Raw genomic sequence first — 25,348 nt, 5'->3', positions numbered from 1 at the left:
TAACGTTTAACCCAACAAGCATAAAAAGGAAAAGAAGAAACAAATGTTTATTTTTTTAATTTTTTTTTTTTTTTTTTTTTTTTTTTGGTTGGGTTTAACGTCGCACCGACACAATTTTAGGTCATATGGCGACTTTCCAGCTTTGATGGTGGAGGAAGACCCCAGGTGCCCCTCCGTGCATTATCATCACAGACGGGTGTTCCTGTACAACAACTGAATCCATTACCTATAATTATCGGTATAACTTACCCTCAACATAAAAAGAATAACAAACAAATGTTTAAGTCGGATATGAAACTAGTTACTTTTAGAAGCACCTGGTCTCAGTTCATAGGTGGTTTTAAACACTTTTGACTGTAGAAACGAGACACAGATATGTGCATGTACGTTATTTAGCACACTTTTAAAAGAGCCTGTTTTGATTTATGTCTTTTTAAGCATCGTCGAAGCAAAAATAAACTTAAGAGATAATTAACACTTGTAAGAAGTGTCCTTTATCGATAAAAATAAAATTAAAATGCAACAAACTTACTTACTGTGAACTTTGTCCTAAAAAATAAGTAAGGCGATCGGTTCATTCCATTCAGTCACAAAAAAGATTTGAGTTGGTGAAACTTAATTGGACATTTAGGTAAAAAGTAAAATGAAAATTTTATCGCTGTTTGCTGTCATTTGTCTGGGTGTGGTCGATATTAGATTTGTTGTCGGTAAGAATATGTTTTATTTAATATTGCAAATATTTTTAATGTTTGAAACGCACACACCGAAAAATTTTGATGTTTCAGTTTCCTTTCAAACTTTATTTTATCGCACACCGTTCTAGGTGTATTTTTTGACAATTCATTTCCGAAAAGGTTAACTTCATTTGTTTGCAGATCCAAACTTTGCCGTATAAATCAAACATATAGTGTACCATTAAACTTTTTGTTTGAAATAATATGCACATGACTTTATAAAACATGCACCAACTTAAAATTATCTGATGTAAATATAATTTGAGCCGCGCCATGGGAAAACCAATATAGTGCGTTTGCGACCAGCATGGATCCAGACCAGCCTGCGCATACGCGCAGTCTGGTCAGGATCCATGTTGTTCGCTTTCAAAGCCTATTGCAATTAGAGAAACCTTCAGCGAACAGCATGGATCCTGAATGCACATGTGAGTAGTCTGGTCTGGATCCATGCTGGTCACAAAACCATTATATTGGTTTTCTCATGGCGCGGCTCATTTCTACTATATGTATGGTGCTGGCACAATTATAAATCATTTAGAGAGTTCCGTTGTGCTTTACACTCGTTAATGTTCTTTCGAAAAATAATTTAACTCCGCTAATGAAATCATAATTATTTTGCAGATTTATATGTTTCTTTGATTTTATTTTTTTCCCTATCTTTTTTTTATAAAAGATTTTTTTCATTTATACAAATCAAACTTAGATTACTAAAAAATGACAGGAAACTAAGTACAAAGTTTTACAAAGAAACAACATTCAACTAAGAAACAAAATCGATCTCTTGACTTCACAGCGTCCCCAACAAGACAGCTAAATGGTGGAAAGGTGGTAAACGGCCAGGATGCTATACCAGGGTCGCACCCACACCAGGTCACACTTCAGTGGTACCTTTTTGGTTCATGGTTCCACATTTGCGGAGGATCTGTCATTGATGACCTCTTTGTACTGACTGCGGCACACTGTGTGGATTTTGCGTAAGTGAATGCACAACTTGTTTTATATGTGTTACCGTCGCCCCAGTCGATTATATAGTTGTAGTTGTTGTTGTTGATGATGATGATGATGATAATGATTGTGGTGGTGGTGGTGGTGATGGCGGTGATGAGGAATGGTTGGCATGGTGGGAGATGTTGGTGGTGTGGTGATGATAATGATGATGATTATGATGATGATGCGGGTGGTGGGGTGATGATTATGATGATGAGGAGGAGCTATGTATTGCCTTAAACGGATGAACTATGAAGGTGGTAAACTACTGAAAAAATACTGTTTAATCTAACCAGAACACGACTTACTTTTTATTCATGCATATTTTCAGTAAACGGTGAAACGCAACAGAAATAATGGAAATTAAATGATGTATTGCATTTTAGCGTTTAATGTAATTTATAATGCTATATTTCAAATTCCGCCGCTCTATACATCAGACCTGCAGAGCAATTCCGGGTTGTCGTCAACGACCATAACCTGTACAACACAGACGGAGATGAACAATTCATCGGAATTCAAAGAATATATACAGTAGGTTCATGTAGTTACTTCTGCTTCTGTTGTTTAAAATTTCAATTTAAATAAAACTAAAGTACTAACTATTATCTGCAATTTGCATGTAACACCATACCCACAATGATTTCCGCACGATAAACGTCCGGGCCTTTTGAATGTTTGGACCGAAGGAAGTTGTTTTAGGTAGAGGACCGGAACTGACAATCGATATTTTCCGTTGGATATCGTATGTTCCATATGCGATCCCGGAATTCGACAGTTGTTATAAATAGTAATTGCTCGTATGGCCGAGGGATGCCGAAACAGCATAGGTGATTCCGTAATAGCATTGAAATAGCCGATTGTCATTACGAGCGGCCTACCTTAAGGGTACTGACGGACGAATGGAAGTAATATCCGCGCAGTCTGGTCAGGCTCCATGCTGGTCGCACACCCACTATGTTGGTTTTCTCATGGCACGGCTCATATGTTTCTAAGTTATGATCATGACATGCCATCTTGTTCATTGTGATGTAGGGCGTAAGTGTTGACTCCTTAATATCCGGATATCACGGCTTCGAATCCAGATAAAAACAAGACGGAATTCGATCTTACGACTTTAATTATTAGCACGTGAAACCTATAGTCTTCCGTAGATATCGTAAAGCTGTAATCACCAATCTACTGAATACTGTTTCCGCCATCGGCTTTTCGACGAGACAGGCGACAGCTTGAAATTAAGCATTAAGTTTCAACTTGTGCTGTAAATTTGATGCGAAAAGTAAAAAAACAAAAAACTTCCCAGTTTTTGACACGACAAATGTCGCGCAAATTTCAGTTTTTCGACCGGATATTTAGCACGTATATAGAAATTTGAAAGAGGTCATTTCAACTTCTCACGCTAAGATATTCACTTGAAAAGTTAAAAGTTTTGTTTTTGACGCGAACGTCAAATTAACGACCAAAACTTGTAGAGCGAAAAGTATAACATAGCACGAGAAGTTGAAAATAGCTCTTATAACTTTCTACTTTCTTGTTAAATGATTTTGGTTATTTTTGCAGCATGAAAAGTGGCTGCCTGGACAGGACTATGACTATAAGCTGTACCCTAATGACATAGCCGTTCTTCGATTGGATTCGGAGGTGCTGGACAAAACAACTATTATCCACATGGCTGATGACGATAACGAAGACTTTACTGGTGACCTGTGTACAATAAGTGGATGGGGACGCAATGGTAATGTTGTTTAAAGTAACAGTGATCATCTCGTTCGTCCGTACGTTCGCTTCCTAATTAAGTTACCAATATGTCGCTCAAGTTTATTCAATGCGCTATTTTATTTATGCGCTACATCTGTATTTCAGGCGCATTACCCACACCCCATCTATAAAAAAAAATATATATATTATTTTCTTTTCACCGTCCCCTATAGCCCCACCCTTCAAAAACATAACTTAATATAATATGTATATGTTACAACCCAATTTACGGCAAGCTTCGCCTCGTTGTCTGCTGACAACTCTTGTTTAAATTCTGTTCATCTATATTCAGTTTTAAAGTATTTATTCAACAAAATCAAAGGAATATTTTTGTTCGTCTTGTTCAAATTGAGCAGAGGGTGTGTGGGGGGGGGGGGGGGGGGGGGGATAATTCAGGGATTAAGAGACTATAATACAGTACCCCGCCTCTGATAGCGTTGACCTTGACACACCAGAATATTTTCTTGATTTCGAATGATTTATATAGAGTCCTTTTCATGATATTATTTTGATAGATGGAGTGTGGCCAAGAACCACAAGGAACTAAAAGGTATCTGCTTAATCTTATTGGGAGTGGGAATGAAGGTGGTGGGACGGGCTTAAAGGATGAATAATATGAGCGGGGGAGATAACGGAACTCTAAGGTCAAGAAACATGAAAAACTAAAATTAAAAATGTTATTTGACCGACGCACAAACGTATTAACTACATTTCTATATTCCCATGTTCACTTTCAGTGACCCGGCACTAGAGAATGGGAGGGATATAACGCAAGGCACAATAAGACGGAAGCAATGTCATTGTGTAAATTCTCATTCTGTTGTGACGTGTATTTACTTAGATATTAGCTTGCTGACAATCGCAAACACAATATTGTTAAAAAAAAAAACAGTCACGGGGAGTAAGAAAATATATCGTACAAAAAAATTAAGTACAAAAATAGGCATAATTTCATCAAATGAAAGCAGGAAGCTCTAGAACCTATACAATTCAATTGGTATTATCACGGGGAAGATATTTTCATTCAGTTATGACGAGTTATAACTAAAATATAGGCTTGCTGAGAATCTTTAATAATGCTTCTTCACACGACGCCGACGTCGTGGGTATATCAATAGCTCAGGGGGATTTTCGTCACTGCGAGCAAAGTATTATTGGCAATTTTAAGATGTTCCTGTGAACTAGACTTTACCAAACAGAATTACAAAAAGTTAATACATGAGAACTGTTTATACGAATTTGTATTGATACGATTTACAGCACAAGGGTCTTTATTCAAGGTGTCAAAATGGTACACTGGTCTTTATTCAAGGTGTCAAAATGGTACACTGGTCTTTATTCAAGGTGTCAAAATGCCACATTTGTTTCACCTCGCTTGTTCATTATTGTCTGGACACTGACAATATCTACCAATTAATGGTACTAATGTTTAAGCGAAAAGAAAATAAGGGGAACCAACTTAACGCTTATTCATTAATGTTTCTCCGACTTGACTGTAAAACTACGGAGGGGTACGAACAAGACCATGAATATTTAGCCAACCAGCACGTTTGGTAACAATGCGTCCAGACTAGATGCCAAACATTTAAACGTAAACACTCTTAATTTGCCTACAACTTTGAACAACTTACGTTTTTCCTCTCTAAGATTTAATACATGTGTATTAGTATAGCACAGGGTTCATTAATGATACTTTTTCTCAATATATGCTTTGACATTGGCGACCAAATTGAAGGCTTAAACGAACATTCTTATTTTTTTTCAAAACATAGGTCCATTATTTCTTCGTAGCATTTTTGCTAGTTCAAATAAAGAGAAACTAACTAAAATCTGCTATGGTAATCGCTATACTACAACACGTGAAGTCGCAAAAACATGTGACAAATCTCACAAATGAGAATGAGACCGTAAAATTCAATTTATCTTACCTTGTGTACAGTAAAAAAGAGAAACATTAAAGACAAAAGCAGTAACATGACATTTTATAGCAAATTTCAGAGGTTCTTTTCCGCACCTGGCACACATAGGTCAATTTGAAAAATTATGAAAACTGCGCATTCACGCCCACAGCGAAGCATATGCGTATGTATCTTTTTTTCAGAATTAAGAAATGGTGTGAATATTATTTACTTTGAGAGAAGAGCAACAAAAAGCTAGATTCTCAGGAACACACTTTGAGTAGCCGTTTTATTCTAATATTGCCCAGCATATAAATAAATTGAGCCGCGCCATGAGAAAACCAACATAGTGGGTTTGCGACCAGCATGGATCCAGACCAGCCTGCGCATCCGCGCAGTCTGGTCAGGATCCATGCTGTTCGCTTTCAAAATCTATTGCAATTAGACATTCCGTTAGCGAACAGCATGGATCCTGACCAGACTGCGCGGATGCGCAGGCTGGTCTGGATCCATGCTGGTCGCAAACCCACTATGTTCGTTTTCTCATGGCACGGCTAAATTAATGATAATGAAAGAAAAAATACAAAGAGAAACTCAAAGTGTTTCAGTAGGCATTGTTCAATTAATTTCCGTACGAACAATTTTGTTGTTGAGTGCGAGTTAGGTAGCTCGTGTTAATGCCAAATCTTTCCACTTTTGCTAAAAGTTTGTGTCGAAGTTGTGGCGAAATACCCCAAGGTTGACGAGTCAGGACCCATAAGAATTGTTGGTTAGACGGGTAGCCGTTCCTGGTCGATTCCTGACACGAGAATACGACCGAGTATGTGGTGTAGTCGGTATCTAAGATGTTATATGGCTGCCGCGGTTGACCTGGAAAAAATCGAACCCCTAACTTTCCTGGCTGGGAAGGACTTTGCACGGCGTCGCCGGAAATGGTGACATCGCGATTCTGGACGACGTTAAATCCGCGGTTGATGACTCGAACACCACCTGTTGGTATGAGGTAGTAGTCGGCTGAGATACACACTTGGTTAGCCTCAAATGCTGCCGGGAATTTCTCCTGCTCGTACCATCGACCCGTATACTGCAGAAAGATAAATTTGCATGTATTGAAAATGCGAATAAAACTGTATGCTACATACATAACGAAAGTTTTGCTGGTGCTCTGTTTTTGTACGAAACAGGCAGTTCAGCTGACACAAAGATTATCTTGTTTTGTTTAGTTTCATCGCTAATCGTAAAATTTTCTATACAATTGCAATTTTATTGAACGAAAAGGGAGTATTTTTGATAAAGTTTACAACATTTTTCTTATCTATTTTTACTTCTTCATTATGTAGCAATAACTGTGACTTTAAAGACTTTTGTGCGTTTGGGACTGGTAAAGGGGTTTTTGCGATAATATAAAACACAGTCTGTTCTTTTCAAAAAGTTCGAATTTTCGTCAATATAAATGACGTCGTAAGATTTCTATTTTTGTTGTCAGTTATAGTCTTAAAGAAGAAAAGATGAAATTAAATGATTGTACAAATTTTGAATTTTATATTAATATTTAAAATGTGAAAACGCCATGGAACGTATAGGGCTCCGTAGCTGTATAACGAGAATGTTATTGTATCGCCTAAGAGCAATTAATAGTTATGCATATTACCATGCTAATATCGTTCACGTATACTATGAAAGAAATGACTTACGAAAGACACATCAAAGTCCGGTTTTGTTGGCACGAAAGGACATTTTCCTCGTTGGGTTATCTGGCCTAAACATCCGTCGGCGGCAACAACCACAATTATTAACGCTCTAAACACAGTGATTTCCATTTCTAACTAAACGTGCATGTACACCAAACGAAATTGTGTCAGTTACTGCATAAAACAGTGTCTTTTTTATTTTGTATTTGACATCTCTCATTACGTATTCATCACGTGCTTATACTGTTATGTAACGTGTCAATTAAAAACGACAGTACAAACGTTTAAAGATATATAATGCCAATCTTTCATAAAAAAAGTCTGTCTTTAGGTATCTATTTCAAATATAGGAATTGCTCATCAATTGTATTTAACATTTCCAACTGTAAAGATTAATTGTGTTTGAATGGCTGTATTCATGAGTAAATCACATGCAATGACAGTCTATTGTTAAAAACACTTCCAGTTTTAGCTGCTGTACAAATGTATACAATGTTTAAAGCAATTACTTACTAGTAGTCTAGTATTTGTGTACAAATGCAGAAAAAATCCTCATCAATGTATTTAATTTTGATAAAGATATAAATGAATTACGTATGTTGGACTGCATTCAAAATGAAATGCCGTGCAATAACAGCCGTTTGTTAAAGTAACTCCCAGTTTTAGCGGTTCTTGATGTATTAATTAGACTTCATAACAATAAAGCTGAATATAACTATATAAATTAATTTTAGCTATCCGTTTGTTAATTAAGTGTGTGTACAAATGTAGAAAATTCTCTTTATGTGTACATAACTTTTCCAAATATATAAAATGATATTAAGTTATAAGCTTTACGGAAATATTGGGCGAATTTAGGAGCGCAATATTCTTTCGCTAAAGAACGAGTGCATATTTCCCGACATAAAGGTAATAACCTTTTTATTACATAACGTATCTAAACGTATAAATGTATTGTTAACATTATGAATTTGTTCAATAGCCTGAATAAGATTGCCAATACTGAATACGCAAAGGTCCGCACACATCATTTTTACAGGTTCAAAAGTTCGGCTATTTTTTTTTTTTTTTTTTTTTTTGAGGCCAGTGTGAGCCCTGTATGCAGTAACAGTCGTTTGTTAAAAACTCTAATGACGCTACACATTTATACTTTGCACAGGTATACAATTAATGCATCATACTGTTAAGACAAATAAGTTTGTTAATAAACTATTTGTAGTTCTATTCTTATTTTCAAATATGAAATTTGAGGCTTATATACCTTTAAGACATCTATCCAGCTTGTTTCATCAATCATGTTATACAATTACAAAATCCACTTCATTAAATATACAGAAAGGCCCATTTCAATCGTAAATCACGCAGGGTGACAAATTAATCTTCTGGACCCACATGCATACAAATATAAATGTGTTCCATCATAATTATTTATATTACACCATCAATTTTCGGTAAATATGCAATCGAAGAGAAGTCACTATATCCATAGGCCGTGCCATGAGAAAACCGACAAAGTGGGTTTGCGACCACCATAGATCCAGACCAGCCTGCGTATCCTGTCCGCTAACAGTTTCTCTAATTCCAATAGGCGTTGAAAGTCTACAGCATGGATCCTGACCAGACTGTGCGGATGCGCAGGCTGGTCTGCATCCATGCTGGTCGCAAAGCCACTATGTTGGTTTTCTTATGACACGGCTCATATAAAGTTAATCATACAAATGGAATATCCAGTGCTTAAAGGCGTACGCTAGAATTCCCTGTATATGAGATGGGCTAAAATTTTCCCAATAACAGAATTTCTTTAAACTTTGGATATTGAGGGACAATCATCTAAGAAACAAAAAAATGCCAATAAAAATCATAGGTCACCGGATTCGAAAAAGAGTTATCTGCCCTTGAAAACGTCATTTTTAGGGGAAATGCCGTTTTCAAGGGCAGATAACTCTTTTTCGATACCGGTGACCTATGATTTTTATTGCACTTTTTTGTTTCTTAGATGATTGTCCTTCAATATGCAAAGTTTGAAGAAATTCTGTTATTGGGAAAATTTTCGCACCAAATTCTAGCATACGTCCTTAATGCGGCTATCACTGTTTTCATTGAGGAAACAATGCATTATTGAATTGAATACAAAATACTTCGCATGTAAAAATTCTCATACTTGGCATCAAACAGTACCCTGATTTCATCCTACGCCAGTCAGTAAATATCTTTAGAATACTTTTTGTAAATTTTAATACTTAAAGTAACAGTATGACGTCTCAAATGCTATATGAGTCGTGCCATGAGAAAACCAACATAGTGGCTTTGCGACCAGCATGGATCCAGACCAGCCTGCGCATCCGCGCAGTCTGGTCAGGATCCATGTTGTTCGCTTTCAAAACCTATATCAATTAGAGAAACCGTTAGCGAACAGCATGGATCCTGACCAGACTGTGCGGATGCGCGGGATGGTCTGGATCAAAGCTGGTCGCAAAGCCACTATGTTGTTTTTCTCATGGCACGGCATATTCCTCTTAGTCGAGTATTTCAAAAGCGTTTCAGGCGGGCCGCTACTCCACCTCATCTCCCCCAACTTTAGTTCGAAAAAGCAAAGAGTGATATATCATACTTTGGTAAAAGGGAAAGTTTGCTGAAAAAATATGATATATAAGACATACGTCAGTGATATTGAAACAAAAGCCATTTTTTTCACAGAAGGTTATTTCTAAAATATATTAAGAAAACTTATATTTTTACCAACAGAAGTGTGGAAAGGAATCACGTATGCTATTGGCATGCTCATTATCTTCGTAGGTAAAATATAAAAGCACGAGTACTAGCATGTTTTCAGACATAGTGGCTTTGCGACCACCATGCTGGTCGCTCTCAAAATTTATTGCAAGTAGAGAAACCATTAGCGAACAGCATGGATCCTGACCAGACTGCGCGGATGCGCAGGCTGGTCTGCATCCATGCTGGTCGCAAGCCACTATGTTGGTTTTCTCATGGCGCGGCTCATGTTTCTTTTTTTTTTCAAGTACACAATGCGCTTTGGTTTTGTCAAAATTTAACTGTTTATTCGTAGGTAGTAATACTGTTTCTGGAGTATAGACACAATCATGTCCGTTCGGAACTTAGCAGAGTTTTTTTTTTTAAATCATTTTAAATTCAAAACCCATGAGGGTATCTGATATAGAGAACTAGTAGCTTCCTCGCTTGGCCCTCAGCATTTTGAGGGTAGTGCTAGTACTGGTCAGCCCGGTGTCAGTATAATGTGACTGGGTGGGGTATCGTGTCACGTGTCTACGGCGTGATATTCCAGTGAGTCAGCACTATAAAGTGACACCGTCGTTTTTTTTGGGTTTTTTTTTACTGAAAAATTGTTGAAAAAGACGTTTTTACTGAAAAATTGTTGAAAAAGACGTTAAACCCGAACACACACACACACAAGATTTTTAAACTATTTATTACAATGTCCATCCAGTCTGATTTAATTTTACGCAGTGTAGAAAGTAGTTAAGGTGCCCCATACAACAGATTACAGATTTTGTCTTCTTGTTTTTATTGTATACTTACAGTAAATTATGTTTCAGATACAAACGGGATTGTTCCAAACACTCTACAGGAAGTCAATATGACGGTAATGAATCAGACAGACTGCAATGCGTTTTGGAAAGACATTTTCCCAGATGCAATGTTAGACATATTCCAAGGACAGATCTGTATATTTTCAGGCGAGGACCCTGAATCTGGCGCGTCTGCTTGCAGTGTATGTTACATTCTTATGTTAGGAATATACATTATATTAGATCTTGTAAATGTACGATAACATATATCTGTATAATTAGGAAAAAAGTCTATCGGGGCCTCCGTGGCCGAGTTGTTAAGTTTGCTGCTTTGAATCACTTGCCCCTCATCGCTGTGAGTTCAAGCCTCACTCGGGGCTTTGAATTCTTCATCTAGCTGGCTTGCGGAAGGTCGGTGGTTCTACCCAGGTGCCCGCTCGTGACAAAAATGCACGGAGGGGAACCTGCGTGGGTTCTTCTTTCACAATCAAAGCTGGATAGTCGAATTATGTCGGTACGACGTTAATCCCTCCCCCCACCCCCACCCACCAAAAAAATGTCTCACTTGTATCTACAGGCTTTCGAACATTTTAAACAAATGAACAGTGACTTGTGTGACTGTTTGAACGTATTAAAATAAGAAGACATTTGCGCGCGTATTAGAATAAGAAGACATTTACGCTTCAGTTATTTAGAAATCTTTGCTTTGTACTACTAGATTATCAAATTTTCTCATAGATTCCTGCAAAATTTCATTTTCATGTAAAAACCCGTACGGGAAGAATGATAGCAGGTCGTAGAAAGACATGCATAGCGACAGTTGTATTTCACTATGTGCCTAATAATGCAAACTTCGAAATTCGAACTATATTATATACTTACTCGTAATTTCACGTGTTTTTATTGCTGTTATTGAACATACATGTAGGCCTATATACATTTAACCAATTTTTCAAAAATTCCAATTAAACAAATAACAAGACAGAAAACACTTTAAGTTTCTAAATTTTGTTATTAATCAATTCTTTCAGGGTGACAGTGGCGGCCCGATGGTTTGTAACGGCGTACTGGCAGGTGTCACCTCATGGGGTGTACAAGGGTGCCGTGACCCGGTCACCAGGGAATTCCGGCCAAGTGTTTATGTCAGGGTCTCGTACTACTATCCCTGGATTCAAAATGTACAAAATCTATACCAAATAGGAAGGGGATAGATACAGTCTAAGCCGTGCATTTAGTTCATATGTATAATCATGTGCCTGATAGTTTGCATACACTACATACCTGTTGATTTTATATATGCATGTTGCAATCAAATTTCGCCTCATTTCGGTATTTCCCAATTTGTGAGCTTGTTACCTCTGTGAATCACACAGAAGAGAAGAGAAGAGAACAGAAGAGAACAGAACAGAACAGAATGTTTATAATACCAAACTAGATATGCAACAATGTGGGATTTTTTTCTTTCCCTTGATGTTTGTGTGTAGGGTGTTTGCTCTGTAAAGTAATCCTTAATGTATATTAGTTATGAATATGTACATATTTTTCTCTTTATTTCTGTCCAGTCCAAATACATAGGTCTGTGACTAATTTATTAGGATGTAGTCTGAGCAAACAAGAGACAAACATTCCATCTGTAATGGCATAAGGGTGCCACTGCAAAACCTCACCAAACTTTCCCTGAAAACTTGGACAAAAAAAACGTTTATCAGAATAAGTTCCTAAACGTTAGAATTTCCCCTACCCATTCGCACGCACGCACGCACGCACACACACTATACTCAAAGTTTACACCTTTGACTCCCCTCCCCATTTCTAAAATTTATAAAAAAATCTTTTCTTTGTCAATATTTTTTGTTCACAAAAGTGAATATGAAACAAGATTTGTTTTCATTTGTACCCATTATTGTAATGATATACACGTAGTATGACAAATATGACTATGATATCAAATAAGTATATAATAAAATCTGTGAAAAGAATAAACCTTATTTTGTTGCCTTGATGCATAGTTTGGTTGGTATTTATAGAAAAAAAAACAGAAAAATATGAAAATGTTGAAAAATCGCTAGCAGTTTCAGCAACAATGGGTGTGTTCAAAACAATTTTTCACAAAAACAAGTTTGGTGATCCATTGTTATTCTTTTTTTATGCTCCCGAAGGGAGGCATATAGTTTTTGAACCGTCTGTCTGTCTGTCGGTCTGTCCGCAATTTTCGTGTCCGGTCCATATCTTTGTCATCGATCGATGGATTTTCAAATAACTTGGCATGAATGTGTACCACAGTAAGACGACGTGCAGTGCGCAAGACCCAGGTCCATAGCTCAAAGGTCAAGGTCACACTTAGACGTTAAAGGATTAAAGGATAGTGCATTGATGGGCGTGTCCGGTCCATATCTTTGTCATCGATGGATGGATTTTCAAATAACTTGGTATGAATGTGTACCACAGTAAGACGACGTGCAGTGCGCAAGACCCAGGTTCGTAGCTCAAAGGTCAAGGTCACACTTAGACGTTAAAGGATAGTGCATTGATGGGCGTGTCCGGTCCATATCTTTGCCATCGATGGATGGATTTTCAAATAACTTGGCATGAATGTGTACCACAATAAGACGACGTGTCACACGCAAGACCCAGGTCCGTAGCTCAAAGGTCAAGGTCACACTTAGGCGTTAAAGATCATTTTTCATGATAGTGCATTGATGGGCATGTCCGGTCCATATCTTTGTCATTCATGCATGGATTTTAAAATAACTATGCATGAATGTGTGACACAGTAAGAACGATGTGTCGCGGGTCAAGACCCAAGCTCCGTAGGTCAAAGGTCCTAAACTCTAACATCGGTCATAACTATTCATTCAAAGTGCCATCGGGGGCATGTGTCATCCTACGGAGACAGCTCTTGTTTTGTTGTTTTTTTTTCTTTTATTTGTTCATTGTTTTCAGCACAAATTTTCCTATCACATATGTGAATCTGAAAAAAAAAAGGTCTATGAAAGGAAAAAAATACAGTATAAGAATTCTCTATGAAAGGAAAAAAATATGTATAAGAATTCCCTGTTGCTGTTTAAAGTTTTCCAGTGTTGCAGCTGCTGTTGGGCAGTAGATGCACCGAGACAAACATTCATAATTTTAAAATGCCAGAAAGATTGCGGAATGAAACTAATTTCACTTGAGTAATGATTAAATTTTACTCAGACTTTATCATAAACTCCTTGTGTAAAATCTCAAACTTAAAACTAACATCAAAGTATTAAATCCATATAATATTTCAATGGAATTTCGAAGTTTTGTTTTGTAGTTTGTAGCATCATATGGGGCATGTGCGCTCAAAAAATCTAATTTGACTTGTTAAAAGTGTGATATTTACTTCTGTAACGTCACTATATGTTTATTGTCAAAATAATTTCCTTTTATCCAAGTGGAAACTGGCAGGTACATGAAAATGCATCTGTCTGACTGGTCAGTTAGAACTCCTGACATCATGATAAAGTTATGAACAGTTTTAAAGAAGATGGCGCAGATAAGATATTGCATTAGAGAATTAGAGGATAATGTGTATATAGAGTAATGAGAAATATTAGAAATTTCTCATTAAGCATGCTTATTACATGTCTATATTCTATCAAACATGATCAACTTATTACTGGACTCCTAGAAAACCCCTAGGGTAACCTGACGTCAAGAATGCAGGCTGAGCGTCTTGTTGCCGGACGGCTAGACACTGCACATTCAATGATTCATTATAAAGAAGTGTGATAGTAAATTACACTGTTTCCTCTTTCAACTTACTGTAACACTTCTAAGGTTGGTCGATTTTCGAATAAACAATGATCCCTGTGTATTGAAACCATATACCGTTATAACCAGGTACATGAAAATGCATCTGTTTGACTGACACCCGACTGTGCCAGTAAGGACAGAAATCCCTTGACCCACTGCCAAGATTTAGGCCTTTAAAATTTTAGGAGTAGTTGCAGTTGCGTTTTCGGCTGTAATAATTTCTTGACAACTGTTGTCTACTTCTACGATTTTTAGGGAATTACTTTCGGTGTTCATGTGCGTGTGCATATGTATGCCAGTACAATTTTGCCGCTGACGAATACGTATAAAATGCCAGTACTCTTAGCGGAAGCGGCCTGTCATCTCCGACCCGCCGGTGAACGCACGTCTCGAGATTACAGAAGGTACAGGGGCATTAGCGGAACTAGATCATAATTATATTGGCCTTTTTCTGCCCTAAGAAGCTCTAAAAATGACCGTTCAGTGTGTTGAAAGGAGGTATCTTCTTGGTGGCGGCCAGCAGTCAGACGGCATGGAGAAAAGAACCTGAGCTTCACAATCTCTACGCTCAACATGGGGTGCGGGAAAGGTAAAGGTAAGCTTTATTTAACGTTGCATATAATCCAACATAAAACACGAGCTACAATTGAAGCTCTTGTGCGACAAACTATGTATCCAGTAACAGATACTTAACTGTGCTTATTTTACCCCCTGGTACAAACCCTTTCAGTGCTGACTGCCAATCAAGAGAGATACCAGTACCATTTTTTCACGTCTTTAGTATGACTCAGCCGGGGATCGAACCCCAGACCTCCCGTACACAAAGCGGACAATCTACCACTAGGCTACTGAGGCGGCATGGGAGGGGTGGGGTACAACACTACCAGCGGCAGCCAGCACTAAATGCGGCTTCTTGAAACCGCCCTTGTTAGGACGCGCTTCGTTAGACCTACATTGTCACAGCAACAACGTATTGGGTCTCTCAATGGCCGTGAAAGTGACCAAATTTTGGCTTCAAAATTATTTGGATTCTTTGGCTGATGCTCTACGGAAATTGCCTAAAGGTAAATTCTCTTCACCATTGGCTTCAATTTTTAACCGGCATATACCTGGTAACATGCCGGGTCTATATAGTCATACATAGCATAATGCTATATAGGCTTACTGTGCCTGAAAGGGCAAATGGACGCGGGGATTATTAAACATAAATACAAACGGCCTGTTCGTGACAATCCGCCGAACTCTCAGCAATGATATCATCGGAGGTGTAGGAGGACAGGAGAGGTGTGTTCCCTCCCATCAGACCCTAAAAGCTTACGTAGATGGAGTTGTTTCTAGGCCTTTGATTCCTATTATTATGCTGGATAAAATTTTACCGTACACTTAACAACCCTCCTCCTTTGGATTTTATTGACTTTTATTATTTTCATGTTTTCATTTCATAAAATTAAAAATTGTGCACGCACGCTTGTGCCTATAGCGAGGACGCTACACCACTGCGGACGGTAATTATCCTCTATTGTACGTGTTGTACACAAGGATTTTGAAAATGTATTCAGTTGATATACTGCAGTGCCAGCTTTATGTTCTATAATTAATTTTTATACAGTGAACGGCGTCCCCAACCCTTTTACGTCAATTTCCGGGGATGGCTACACCACTGCGATTCATGTTCGGCACGATGACTAACGAAGATTCCCGAGTTGCTTTCCTTAATAATACGGAAAGAAGCGATAGTATCTCGGCATTTTCCGGATTTTCCATTGGAAGGCGGTAGTGATTTTGTGAAACTGTTATTTTAACATTTTTAGATGAAATCCATAGAGTCCGAAAGCCCAGATTCAGGTAAAATAGTTTTTTGAATATCGACATTCATTTTAGTAACATTTTCATGAATTGAATTTGCAGAAAATATAAAGTTTTGTCGATTTATAACCGTGTACCAGTCAAGCAAGGACATTTTGAAGAAAAACATGGCGTGACGCGTTCTGTTTTTCAAGGGAGTTAATTCGTACCCAAAGCGGACTCGATCTTATTTTATTTATTTTTTTTCTCTGAGCTAAATTCAAAATGGCAGTTTCAAAGAGGTATAAAAAGTAATTTTCAGGCTTGCTTTTTATATATGTAGCTTTCATAAAATTAGTTTGGCTTCAGATTCTACCATGTTTTTAAAAGGAAGTGTCTAGGGGTACGGATCCGGGTATCGAGACAATACTCCTCTGGGACAATACACCCTTGGACTTTACTCCTCCAGGTCTTTACACCCTAGGACTTTACACCTCCCTTATTTATTTACTAAAATTATATAACAGACTGTTTAATAACACTGAATACCCACTAACTTGGGGGGAGGGTATAATAACACCAATTTTTAAAAAAGGAGATGTTAATGACGCTCAAAACTATCGCGGTATAACTCTTATCAATATTCTTGCAAAAATTTATTCGCAAATTTTGTTAAATAGACTTACCAAATGGACAGTCAAGAATGAAAAAATTTGTAAAAATCAGTTTGGTTTCCAGAAAGGCAAATCTGTAGTTGATTGTATATTCATTTTTCACACAGTTGTATCAAAAGTACTCGACTCTGGGAAGAAACTGTATTGCATCTTCATAGATTATGAAAAATGCTTCGACCGAATAGATAGGTCCTTTTTGTGGCAAAAACTTATTCTAGAAAATGTTAGTTCAAAATTTGTCAAAGCAGTGAAGTCGATGTATACTCAAGTTAAGGCTTGTGTAAAATATAATTCTTCTTTTTCAGAGTTTTTTTAATCAAATATCGGCCTAAAACAGGGTGACCTAAGTTCGCCTCTTCTCTTTGTGTTATTTGTCAATGACCTTAACACTAGTATAAATACAGATCTAAGCGATATTTTCACCATAAATGAGCTTAAACTCTTCTTGATCCTATTCGCAGACGATCAAGTACTGTTTGCACAATCTCCTGAATCTTTACAGTCAATGCTAACTGATATAGAGCATTACTGTCAACAATGGGGATTGAAAATAAATACGTCTAAAACAAAAGCCATGATCTTTGAAAAGGGTAGACATTCCCATCATGACTTTTTAGCTCACCTGTCACAAAGTGACAAGGTGAGCTTTTGTGATCGCGCGGTGTCCGTCGTCCGTCCGTCCGTGCGTCCGCGCGTGCGTCCGTAAACTTTTGCTTGTGACCACTCTAGAGGTCACATTTTTCATGGGATCTTTATGAAAGTTGGTCAGAATGTTCATCTTGATGATATCTAGGTCAAGTTCGAAACTGGGTCATGTGCCGTCAAAAACTAGGTCAGTAGGTCTAAAAATAGAAAAACCTTCTGACCTCTCTAGAGGCCATAATTTTCAATGGATCTTCATGAAAATTGGTCAGAATGTTCATCTTGATGATATCTAGGTCAAGTTTGAAACTGGGTCACGTGCGGTCAAAAACTAGGTCAGTAGGTCTAAAAATAGAAAAACCTTGTGACCTCTCTAGAGGCCATATATTTTATAAGATCTTCATGAAAGTTGGTCAGAACGTTCACCTTGATAATATCTAGGTCAAGTTTGAAACTGGGTCACATGCCATCAAAAACTAGGTCAGTAGGTCAAATAATAGAAAAACCTTGTGACCTCTCTAAAGGCCATGTTTTTCATGGGATCTGTATGAAAGTTGGTCAGAATGTTCACCTTGATAATATCTAGGTCAAGTTTGAAACTGGGTCACATGCCATCAAAAACTAGGTCAGTAGGTCAAATAATAGAAAAACCTTGTGACCTCTCTAAAGGCCATGTTTTTCATGGGATCTGTATGAAAGTTGGTCTGAATGTTCATCTTGATGATATCTAGGTCAAGAATGAAACTGGGTCACATGCCGTCAAAAACTAGGTCAGTAGGTCTAAAAATAGAAAAACCTTGTGACCTTTCTAGAGGCCATATATTTCACAAGATCTTCATGAAAATTGGTCAGAACGTTAACCTTGATGATATCTAGGTCAAGTTCGAAACTGGGTTACGTACCTTTAAAAACTAGGTCAGTAGGTCAAATAATAGAAAAACCTTGTGACCTCTCTAAAGGCCATATTTTTCATGGGATCTTTATGAAAGTTGGTCAGAATGTTCATCTTGATGATATCTAGGTCAAGTTCGAAACTGGGTCATGTGCCGTCAAAAACTAGGTCAGTAGGTCTAAAAATAGAAAAACTATCTGACCTCTCTAGAGGCCATAATTTTCAATGGATCTTCATGAAAATTGGTCAGAATGTTCATCTTGATGATATCTAGGTCAAGTTTGAAACTGGGTCACGTGCGGTCAAAAACTAGGTCAGTAGGTCTAAAAATAGAAAAACCTTGTGACCTCTCTAGAGGCCATATATTTTATAAGATCTTCATGAAAGTTGGTCAGAACGTTCACCTTGATAATATCTAGGTCAAGTTTGAAACTGGGTCACGTGCCATCAAAAACTAGGTCAGTAGGTCAAATAATAGAAAAACCTTGTGACCTCTCTAAAGGCCATGTTTTTCATGGATCTGTCATGAAAGTTGGTCAGAATGTTCACCTTGATAATATCTAGGTCAAGTTTGAAACTGGGTCACATGCCATCAAAAACTAGGTCAGTAGGTCAAATAATAGAAAAACCTTGTGACCTCTCTAAAGGCCATGTTTTTCATGGGATCTGTATGAAAGTTGGTCTGAATGTTCATCTTGATGATATCTAGGTCAAGAATGAAACTGGGTCACATGCCGTCAAAAACTAGGTCAGTAGGTCTAAAAATAGAAAAACCTTGTGACCTTTCTAGAGGCCATATATTTCACAAGATCTTCATGAAAATTGGTCAGAACGTTAACCTTGATGATATCTAGGTCAAGTTCGAAACTGGGTTACGTACCTTTAAAAACTAGGTCAGAAGGTCAAATAATAGAAAAACCTTGTGACCTCTCTAAAGGCCATATTTTTCATGGGATCTGTGTGAAAGTTGGTCTGAATGTTCATCTTGATGATATCTAGGTCAAGTTCGAAACTTGGTCACGTGCGGTCAAAAACTAGGTCAGTAGGTCTAAACATAGAAAAACCTTGTGACCTCTCTAGAGGCCATATATTTCATGAAATCTTCATGAAAATTTGTCAGAATGTTCACCTTGATGATATCTAGATAAAGTTCAAAAGTGGGTCACGTGCCATCAAAAACTAGGTCAGTAGGTCAAATAATAGAAAAACCTTGTGACCTCTCTAAAGGCCATATTTTTCAATGGATCTTCATGAAAGTTGGTCTGAATGTTCATCTTGATGATATCTAGGTCAAATTCGAAACAGGGTCATGTGCGGTCAAAAACTAGGTCAGTAGGTCTAAAAATAGAAAAACCTTGTGACCTCTCTAGAGGCCATACTTGTGAATGGATCTCCATAAAAATTGGTCAGAATGTTCACTTTGATGATATCTAAGTCAAGTTCGAAAGTGGGTCACGTGCCATCAAAAAGTAGGTCAGTAGGTCAAATAATGAAAAAACGTTGTGACCTCTCTAGAGGCCATATTTTTCATGGGATCTGTATGAAAGTTGGTCTGAATTTTTATCTTGATGATATCTAGGTCAGGTTTGAAACTGGTTCAACTGCGATCAAAAACTAGGTCAGTAGGTCTTGAAATAGAAAAACCTTGTGACCTCTCCAGAGGCCATACCCTTGAATGGGTCTTCATGAAATTGGTCAGAATGTTCACCTTGATGATATCTAGGTCAAGTTTGAAACTGGGTCACGTGCCTTAAAAAACTAGGTCAATAGGTCAAATAATAGAAAAACCTTGTGACCTCTCTAGAGACCATATTTTTCAATGGATCTTCATGAAAATTGGTCAGAATTTTTATCTTTATAATATCTAGGTCAAGTTCAAAACTGGGTCACATGAGCTCAAAAACTAGGTCACTATGTCAAATAATAGAAAAAACGACGTCATACTCAAAACTGGATCATGTGGGAAGAGGTGAGCGATTCAGGACCATCATGGTCCTCTTGTTTATATATGACACTCCAATCGAAATTGTAGACTCATTTAAATATCTTGGAATTACTCTATTTAAAAATGGTAACTGGTATAGAACGCAAAAACGAATTGCACAACACGCGTCATTTGCATTGCATAAGCTTTTTACGGTTTTTCAACATTTAGATTTACCAATTAATCAGAAATGTAAATTGTTCGATTCTTTGGTGGGGTCCATTTTAAATTTTAGTTCGGAAATATGGGGGGCACACGAGGCCACAGATGTAGAATTAATACACACCAAGTTTTTACGTAGAGTTTTAGGTGTAAAAAAGTCTACAAAGCTAGCAGCACTTTATGGCGAATTAGGTCGTGTTCCCCTAAATATTTTCTGCAAATTCAAAATGCTTAGATATTGGACAAACATACTTAAACAAAATGATAACTCTCTTGTTAAACAGTCTTACATACTTCTCAAGTCTGACGCAGATGCTGGTCGCACTTACGGTAACAAAAATTGGGCTTTTTATATAAAGGATATTTTGTCAAGTCATGGTTTTATGTACATCAGGGGAAATCAGTTTAATATTGAAATACCTTTTAACGCTATCAAACAAAGAATAATAGACACATTTTTGCAAAAATGGTATACTGAGATTAATAACTCGGCTCGTTTAAAAGACATATTGCATATTTAAACATAATTTGAATTAGAAAACTATTTAGATTAGTACAAGAAAATAAATATAGAATAGCTTTAAACTAGATTTAGAACATCCTCGCATAATCTTTATAACTGAAACAGGGAGATACGACAGTATACCGCGTGAACAGAGGTTATGCAAATCATGTAATATGAAACAAATCGAAACAGAATACCACTTCCTCCTTGTTTGATAAACAGAGATCTGAGAATGAAATATTTTAAACCGTATTATTGTCATTGGCCGTCTGTGTCTAAACTGGATAATCTTTTGTCGTCAAAATCCAAGAAAACTGTTTGCAATCTTTCTAAATTTTTATACTTTGCAAATAAGAAACGTGTCACTTGAGAAAAGTTATCTGTTCTAATACCATTGGAAATCATTTATATTTGTAATGTTCCATTTGACTAATGTACTCTTCAGAAAAATGTTAAATCTGCCATTTTCTCACTGTATTGTATTGTTGTAATGGCTATAAACATTGTAATATGTTTTATGCTCAATAAAATTCGTATTCGTATTCGTATTTATATACTATAAATATCTATTGTGTAGGCAGTAATAATTATTGATTATTTGAGTAGAAATTGATTTGATTAAATAGAGGGAGTTTGTCACACTTACACTGAGTAATTGATAATAAAAAGTTATGCATGTGGATATTAATCCACTGTTGATGTTAATGAAATAGACTGAAATTGTTTGGGAAATAAAAGTTAATTGGGTATTTTTGTAGGCTCTCAACACAAAATATTAACCAAATCTGACTGATATTTTCCAAATAGATTTTAATTCTTTTGTAAATGTTTTAAGAATGGATGCTGGTTCAAAATTCTGTCTTGTTGAAATTTGCTTTTTTCAGATTTATGTATTATTCAGCTTTCTGATTAATAACTCATTTTTTAACATATTTATTTATAATTATTATATTTTAATTAATAACTCATTTTTAAACATTTTTTTTAATTATTACAGTATTAAAATTATTATAACTCTGTTTCAAACTTAATGTGAATTGTAATTGACCAATTTAGGATTATTTGTCAAATATTGTAAAGGTAGAAAGATTATATATTAAAAATGGTAATTAAAAGGTGTTTGTCAATGCATTTTGTATCAGTCATTACATTTTATAAAACAATATTAAAATTTTTTTTTTAAAGTATTATGAAGTTATTTAATTTAAAAGATAATATACAAAAATTGAGACAACATTTGTCTGTTTAAAAACCGATCTCATTGCTTTATGATATATTGTCCAAAATAGAAGAATTAATTCTAAAAAAATATATTGTCTTAAATTACATGTTAATATTATCTTTCACATTCCTGTGAAATTCCAATTCAAGCAAGTGTCACTGTTTGATAGTAATGTCACATTCCAGAGATGCTATTATGTCTAGCAATTAGTTAATTCCCACATATCATATGCCTATATTGTTTTATTAAAGTATACATGGAAAAACTTAAAGAAGGAAAAGAACAGATTCAAAGATATATCACTTTTTTTTAATAATTTTCATAATTTATCTTTTCATCCTCATGTAACACTGTAACAAATTAACATATAAAAATGTACTTATATGTATATCTAATAATCAATCATGCACTTCACATCATAGAAATTTTACTCATATTACTCATAGTCATATTTAGCCAAGATATCACAAAATACACAGTCCTAACAAATATATGTTTCTTAATTTATCTGAAGTGTTCGCTTTCTTAAATGCATATCAGAATACACAAATTTAAAAGATCATATCCTAGTAAATTATATGTGTGTCTAATCAGCAATCATGCACTTCACGCCTTAGATATTTACAGTCATATATATTTTTCACTTAGCCATATACCCGGCTGGTCCATAAACATGGCTGATTCCTTGAAGGAATTTGGTTGCACTCAGTTCCTTTTGAACCTACGAATGTCCTTTTCTATCTCTTTTGGATATGTTTTCATCTGCTTATGTTTAAAATGTATTGTGCTATAAGCATTGTATTTGTATTGTATTGTATTGTATTGTATTGTATTGTATTGTATTGTATTGTATTGTATTGTATTTGTATTTGTATTTGTATTTGTATTTGTATATTGTATGTATTGTATTGTGTTGTATTGTATTGTATATAATGCTTTAAATATTATCAATCAGTGGTCATTAAAACATCAAAGATTCAGGTGTTAATGTTTCTTTTGTGATAATCAATTGATTAACATAACAATTATATTAAGGTTACTTTAATCTTGAACTTAGAAAAGTGTGACACAAATCATTATCACTTTTGTATTATTACAGCTATAAAGTTTGATTTTTAAAAGATAAACAAGATTTTATACTCATAATTTTGAATAAAATAATTAAATATATGAAAAAGTTGTAAATATATATATATAAAACCTTGGACTTTACACCTCCCTTTTGGAGGAGTAATGTCTCAGGTTTGGAAGGTGTAAAGTCCCAGGGTGTATTGTCCCAGAGGAGTAAAGACCTGTATTCCGGATCCGTACCTCTAGAATCTGATTCTAGAGGTACGGATCCGTACCTCTAGACAAGCCTGTTAGGGGTTTTCTATGGGTACGGACCTCCTTTTTCTAGATATGTAGGGTTATATATATCTTAACTTTTGTTGAAAATGACATAAAAAATAAGACTTAACCAGTGTTCACTGAAAACTTGGATCTAAATGGTTTACAGATACCAGCGTTCACCCGATTGTTTACCTTCTCTTTCAAAACCTAAATAACCGAGGAACTCCAAATGAATACACTGTTACGTGCCGATAAGTTTGTTGTAAAATAAACTATTGATAACAGATAGTGAGTGCTTGTAACCCTTAAATGAATTCTATTTGAAATTCAATGGAATAAATTAAGCATAATAATATGCACAAGATATAATGTAATCGGCATGGAACTGATTGTTTAATAATCAATTAACCGACATTAAGTAAAAGAAACTGTTTGTGAAAACGTCCCTTGTATCTTGTAACGGCTACCAAATGTGTGGAAAACATAAATACCCTAAGGGTAAATTATCATTAAAAATAGTTTTTTCCCTAGATATTTAACTTTTTTTTGTTTAATCTTAATATCTTTTTTTCTGCCAGTTCGAATCCTTATGATTATTCGGTGTTCCTCGGTTATTTACGTTTCGAAAGAAAATGTAACAAATCGGGTGAACGTTGTAATCTGTAAACCATTTAGATCCAAGTTTAAGGTGAATTCTAATGAATTGTTATTTGTTATTTCATTTTCAACAAAATTTGAAATGTAAATGACCCTTAATCTCTAGAAAATCGGAGGTCCGTACCCCTAGAAAACCCCTAACAGGCTTGTCTAGAGGTACGGATCCGTACCCCTAGACACTTCCTTTTTAAAAATTTATCCGTTGTGAAAAATGGGGGACACTAGTCCAAATAATAATTAATTTGTACTCTAGAGTTGAATATCGTTATATTTTTTTGACTTGTCGATATCCACCTCCTGAAGGTAGACAACGTAAAATATCAAAATGTAAAATCGGTCTACCCGAGGTCTCATTATTTAGACTAGGGGGACACCTGCACTTTACCAGTATGCACATAATTTCAATAAATACTCCACATTAATTTATTTTTATGGGGGCTACTGCCCCCACACCCCCGTTTTTTCTTTTTTCTTTAATGACTAGATTATTGTTACAATTTATTTACATGATTGTAATGAGCCAGGCCTTTTTTTCATCAATTTGGGAATGCCACCGACACCGGTTGAATTGGGAAAATGCTTCTGGAAATTGTCTTCATTGGGACAATTTGCAAATTACCAAAATCTACATAAATGTGTTTTTGTGTGAAATATTAGTGAATTGCATTTCAGTAATTGTTCAACAGTATTATAATTTACCTAAATATACATACAAATTAGCAAAACTATTCTAAAACAGCAAAAACCCTAACAGGTATTATCATTTGGGAATTTTAAATTCAACTTTGGGAAAAAAACGTACTTTTTTGCATTGGGATTACCTCCTTTTACAGGAGGTAGATTTATAGGGGAAAAAAGCCCTGTGAGCACACCCTGCCTTTTACAATCCTAGTAAGAAGTGCGTACCAGTAAAGTGCATGGCAGTGGCTAGGATTACGGTACCGTAATCCTAGAATCGGGGGCTAGGATTACGGAAGTTCCGTATTTCTAGACAACCCTATGAGGACAGGCTAGGATTACGGAAGTATTTAAGAGGCATCAAATATATGTTAGAACATGTATAAATGATGTTGTAAACTTACTTTTTTTCACTTAAA

General features: G+C 36.1%; 3 protein-coding genes across 4 annotated transcripts in view; 2 read left to right on the top strand and 1 right to left on the bottom strand.

Annotated features, from left to right (window-relative positions):
- Window positions 1-577: 577 nt before the first annotated feature.
- Window positions 578-12,527, top strand: LOC123534496 (trypsin-2-like). Its single transcript, XM_045316775.2, has 6 exons — window positions 578-707; window positions 1,528-1,708; window positions 2,162-2,255; window positions 3,282-3,456; window positions 10,644-10,819; window positions 11,648-12,527. Exons 1-6 carry the CDS (start codon window positions 644-646, stop codon window positions 11,825-11,827), a joined length of 870 nt encoding a protein of 289 aa, XP_045172710.2. The 5' UTR covers window positions 578-643; the 3' UTR covers window positions 11,828-12,527.
- On the bottom strand, window positions 5,887-7,271 carry LOC123534497 (apolipoprotein D-like). The gene is made up of 2 exons (XM_045316776.2): window positions 7,072-7,271; window positions 5,887-6,461 (listed from the first exon to the last, which is right to left on the bottom strand). Exons 1-2 carry the CDS (start codon window positions 7,195-7,197, stop codon window positions 6,000-6,002), a joined length of 588 nt encoding a protein of 195 aa, XP_045172711.2. The 5' UTR covers window positions 7,198-7,271; the 3' UTR covers window positions 5,887-5,999.
- Window positions 12,528-16,139: 3,612 nt separating the features above from the next.
- The window catches only part of LOC123533702 (zinc finger protein 226-like), a 31,597-nt gene continuing 22,388 nt past the window's right edge, over window positions 16,140-25,348 (top strand). The window contains exon 1 of one of the 2 annotated variants that reach the window (XM_045315487.2): window positions 16,140-16,241. The gene's annotated coding sequence lies outside the window, so the exon portion shown is untranslated. Of the gene's footprint in view, window positions 16,242-16,332; window positions 16,484-25,348 lie in introns of those variants that run through there. The other variant, XM_045315485.2, reaches the window with a different exon arrangement.

This window comes from Mercenaria mercenaria, chromosome 12 (genome assembly GCF_021730395.1).
Source record: "Mercenaria mercenaria strain notata chromosome 12, MADL_Memer_1, whole genome shotgun sequence".
Classification (NCBI taxonomy): Eukaryota; Metazoa; Mollusca; class Bivalvia; order Venerida; family Veneridae; genus Mercenaria; species Mercenaria mercenaria.
The sequence above is the reverse complement of the archived record's forward strand: the minus strand, read 5'-3'. Positions and strand labels throughout refer to the sequence as shown.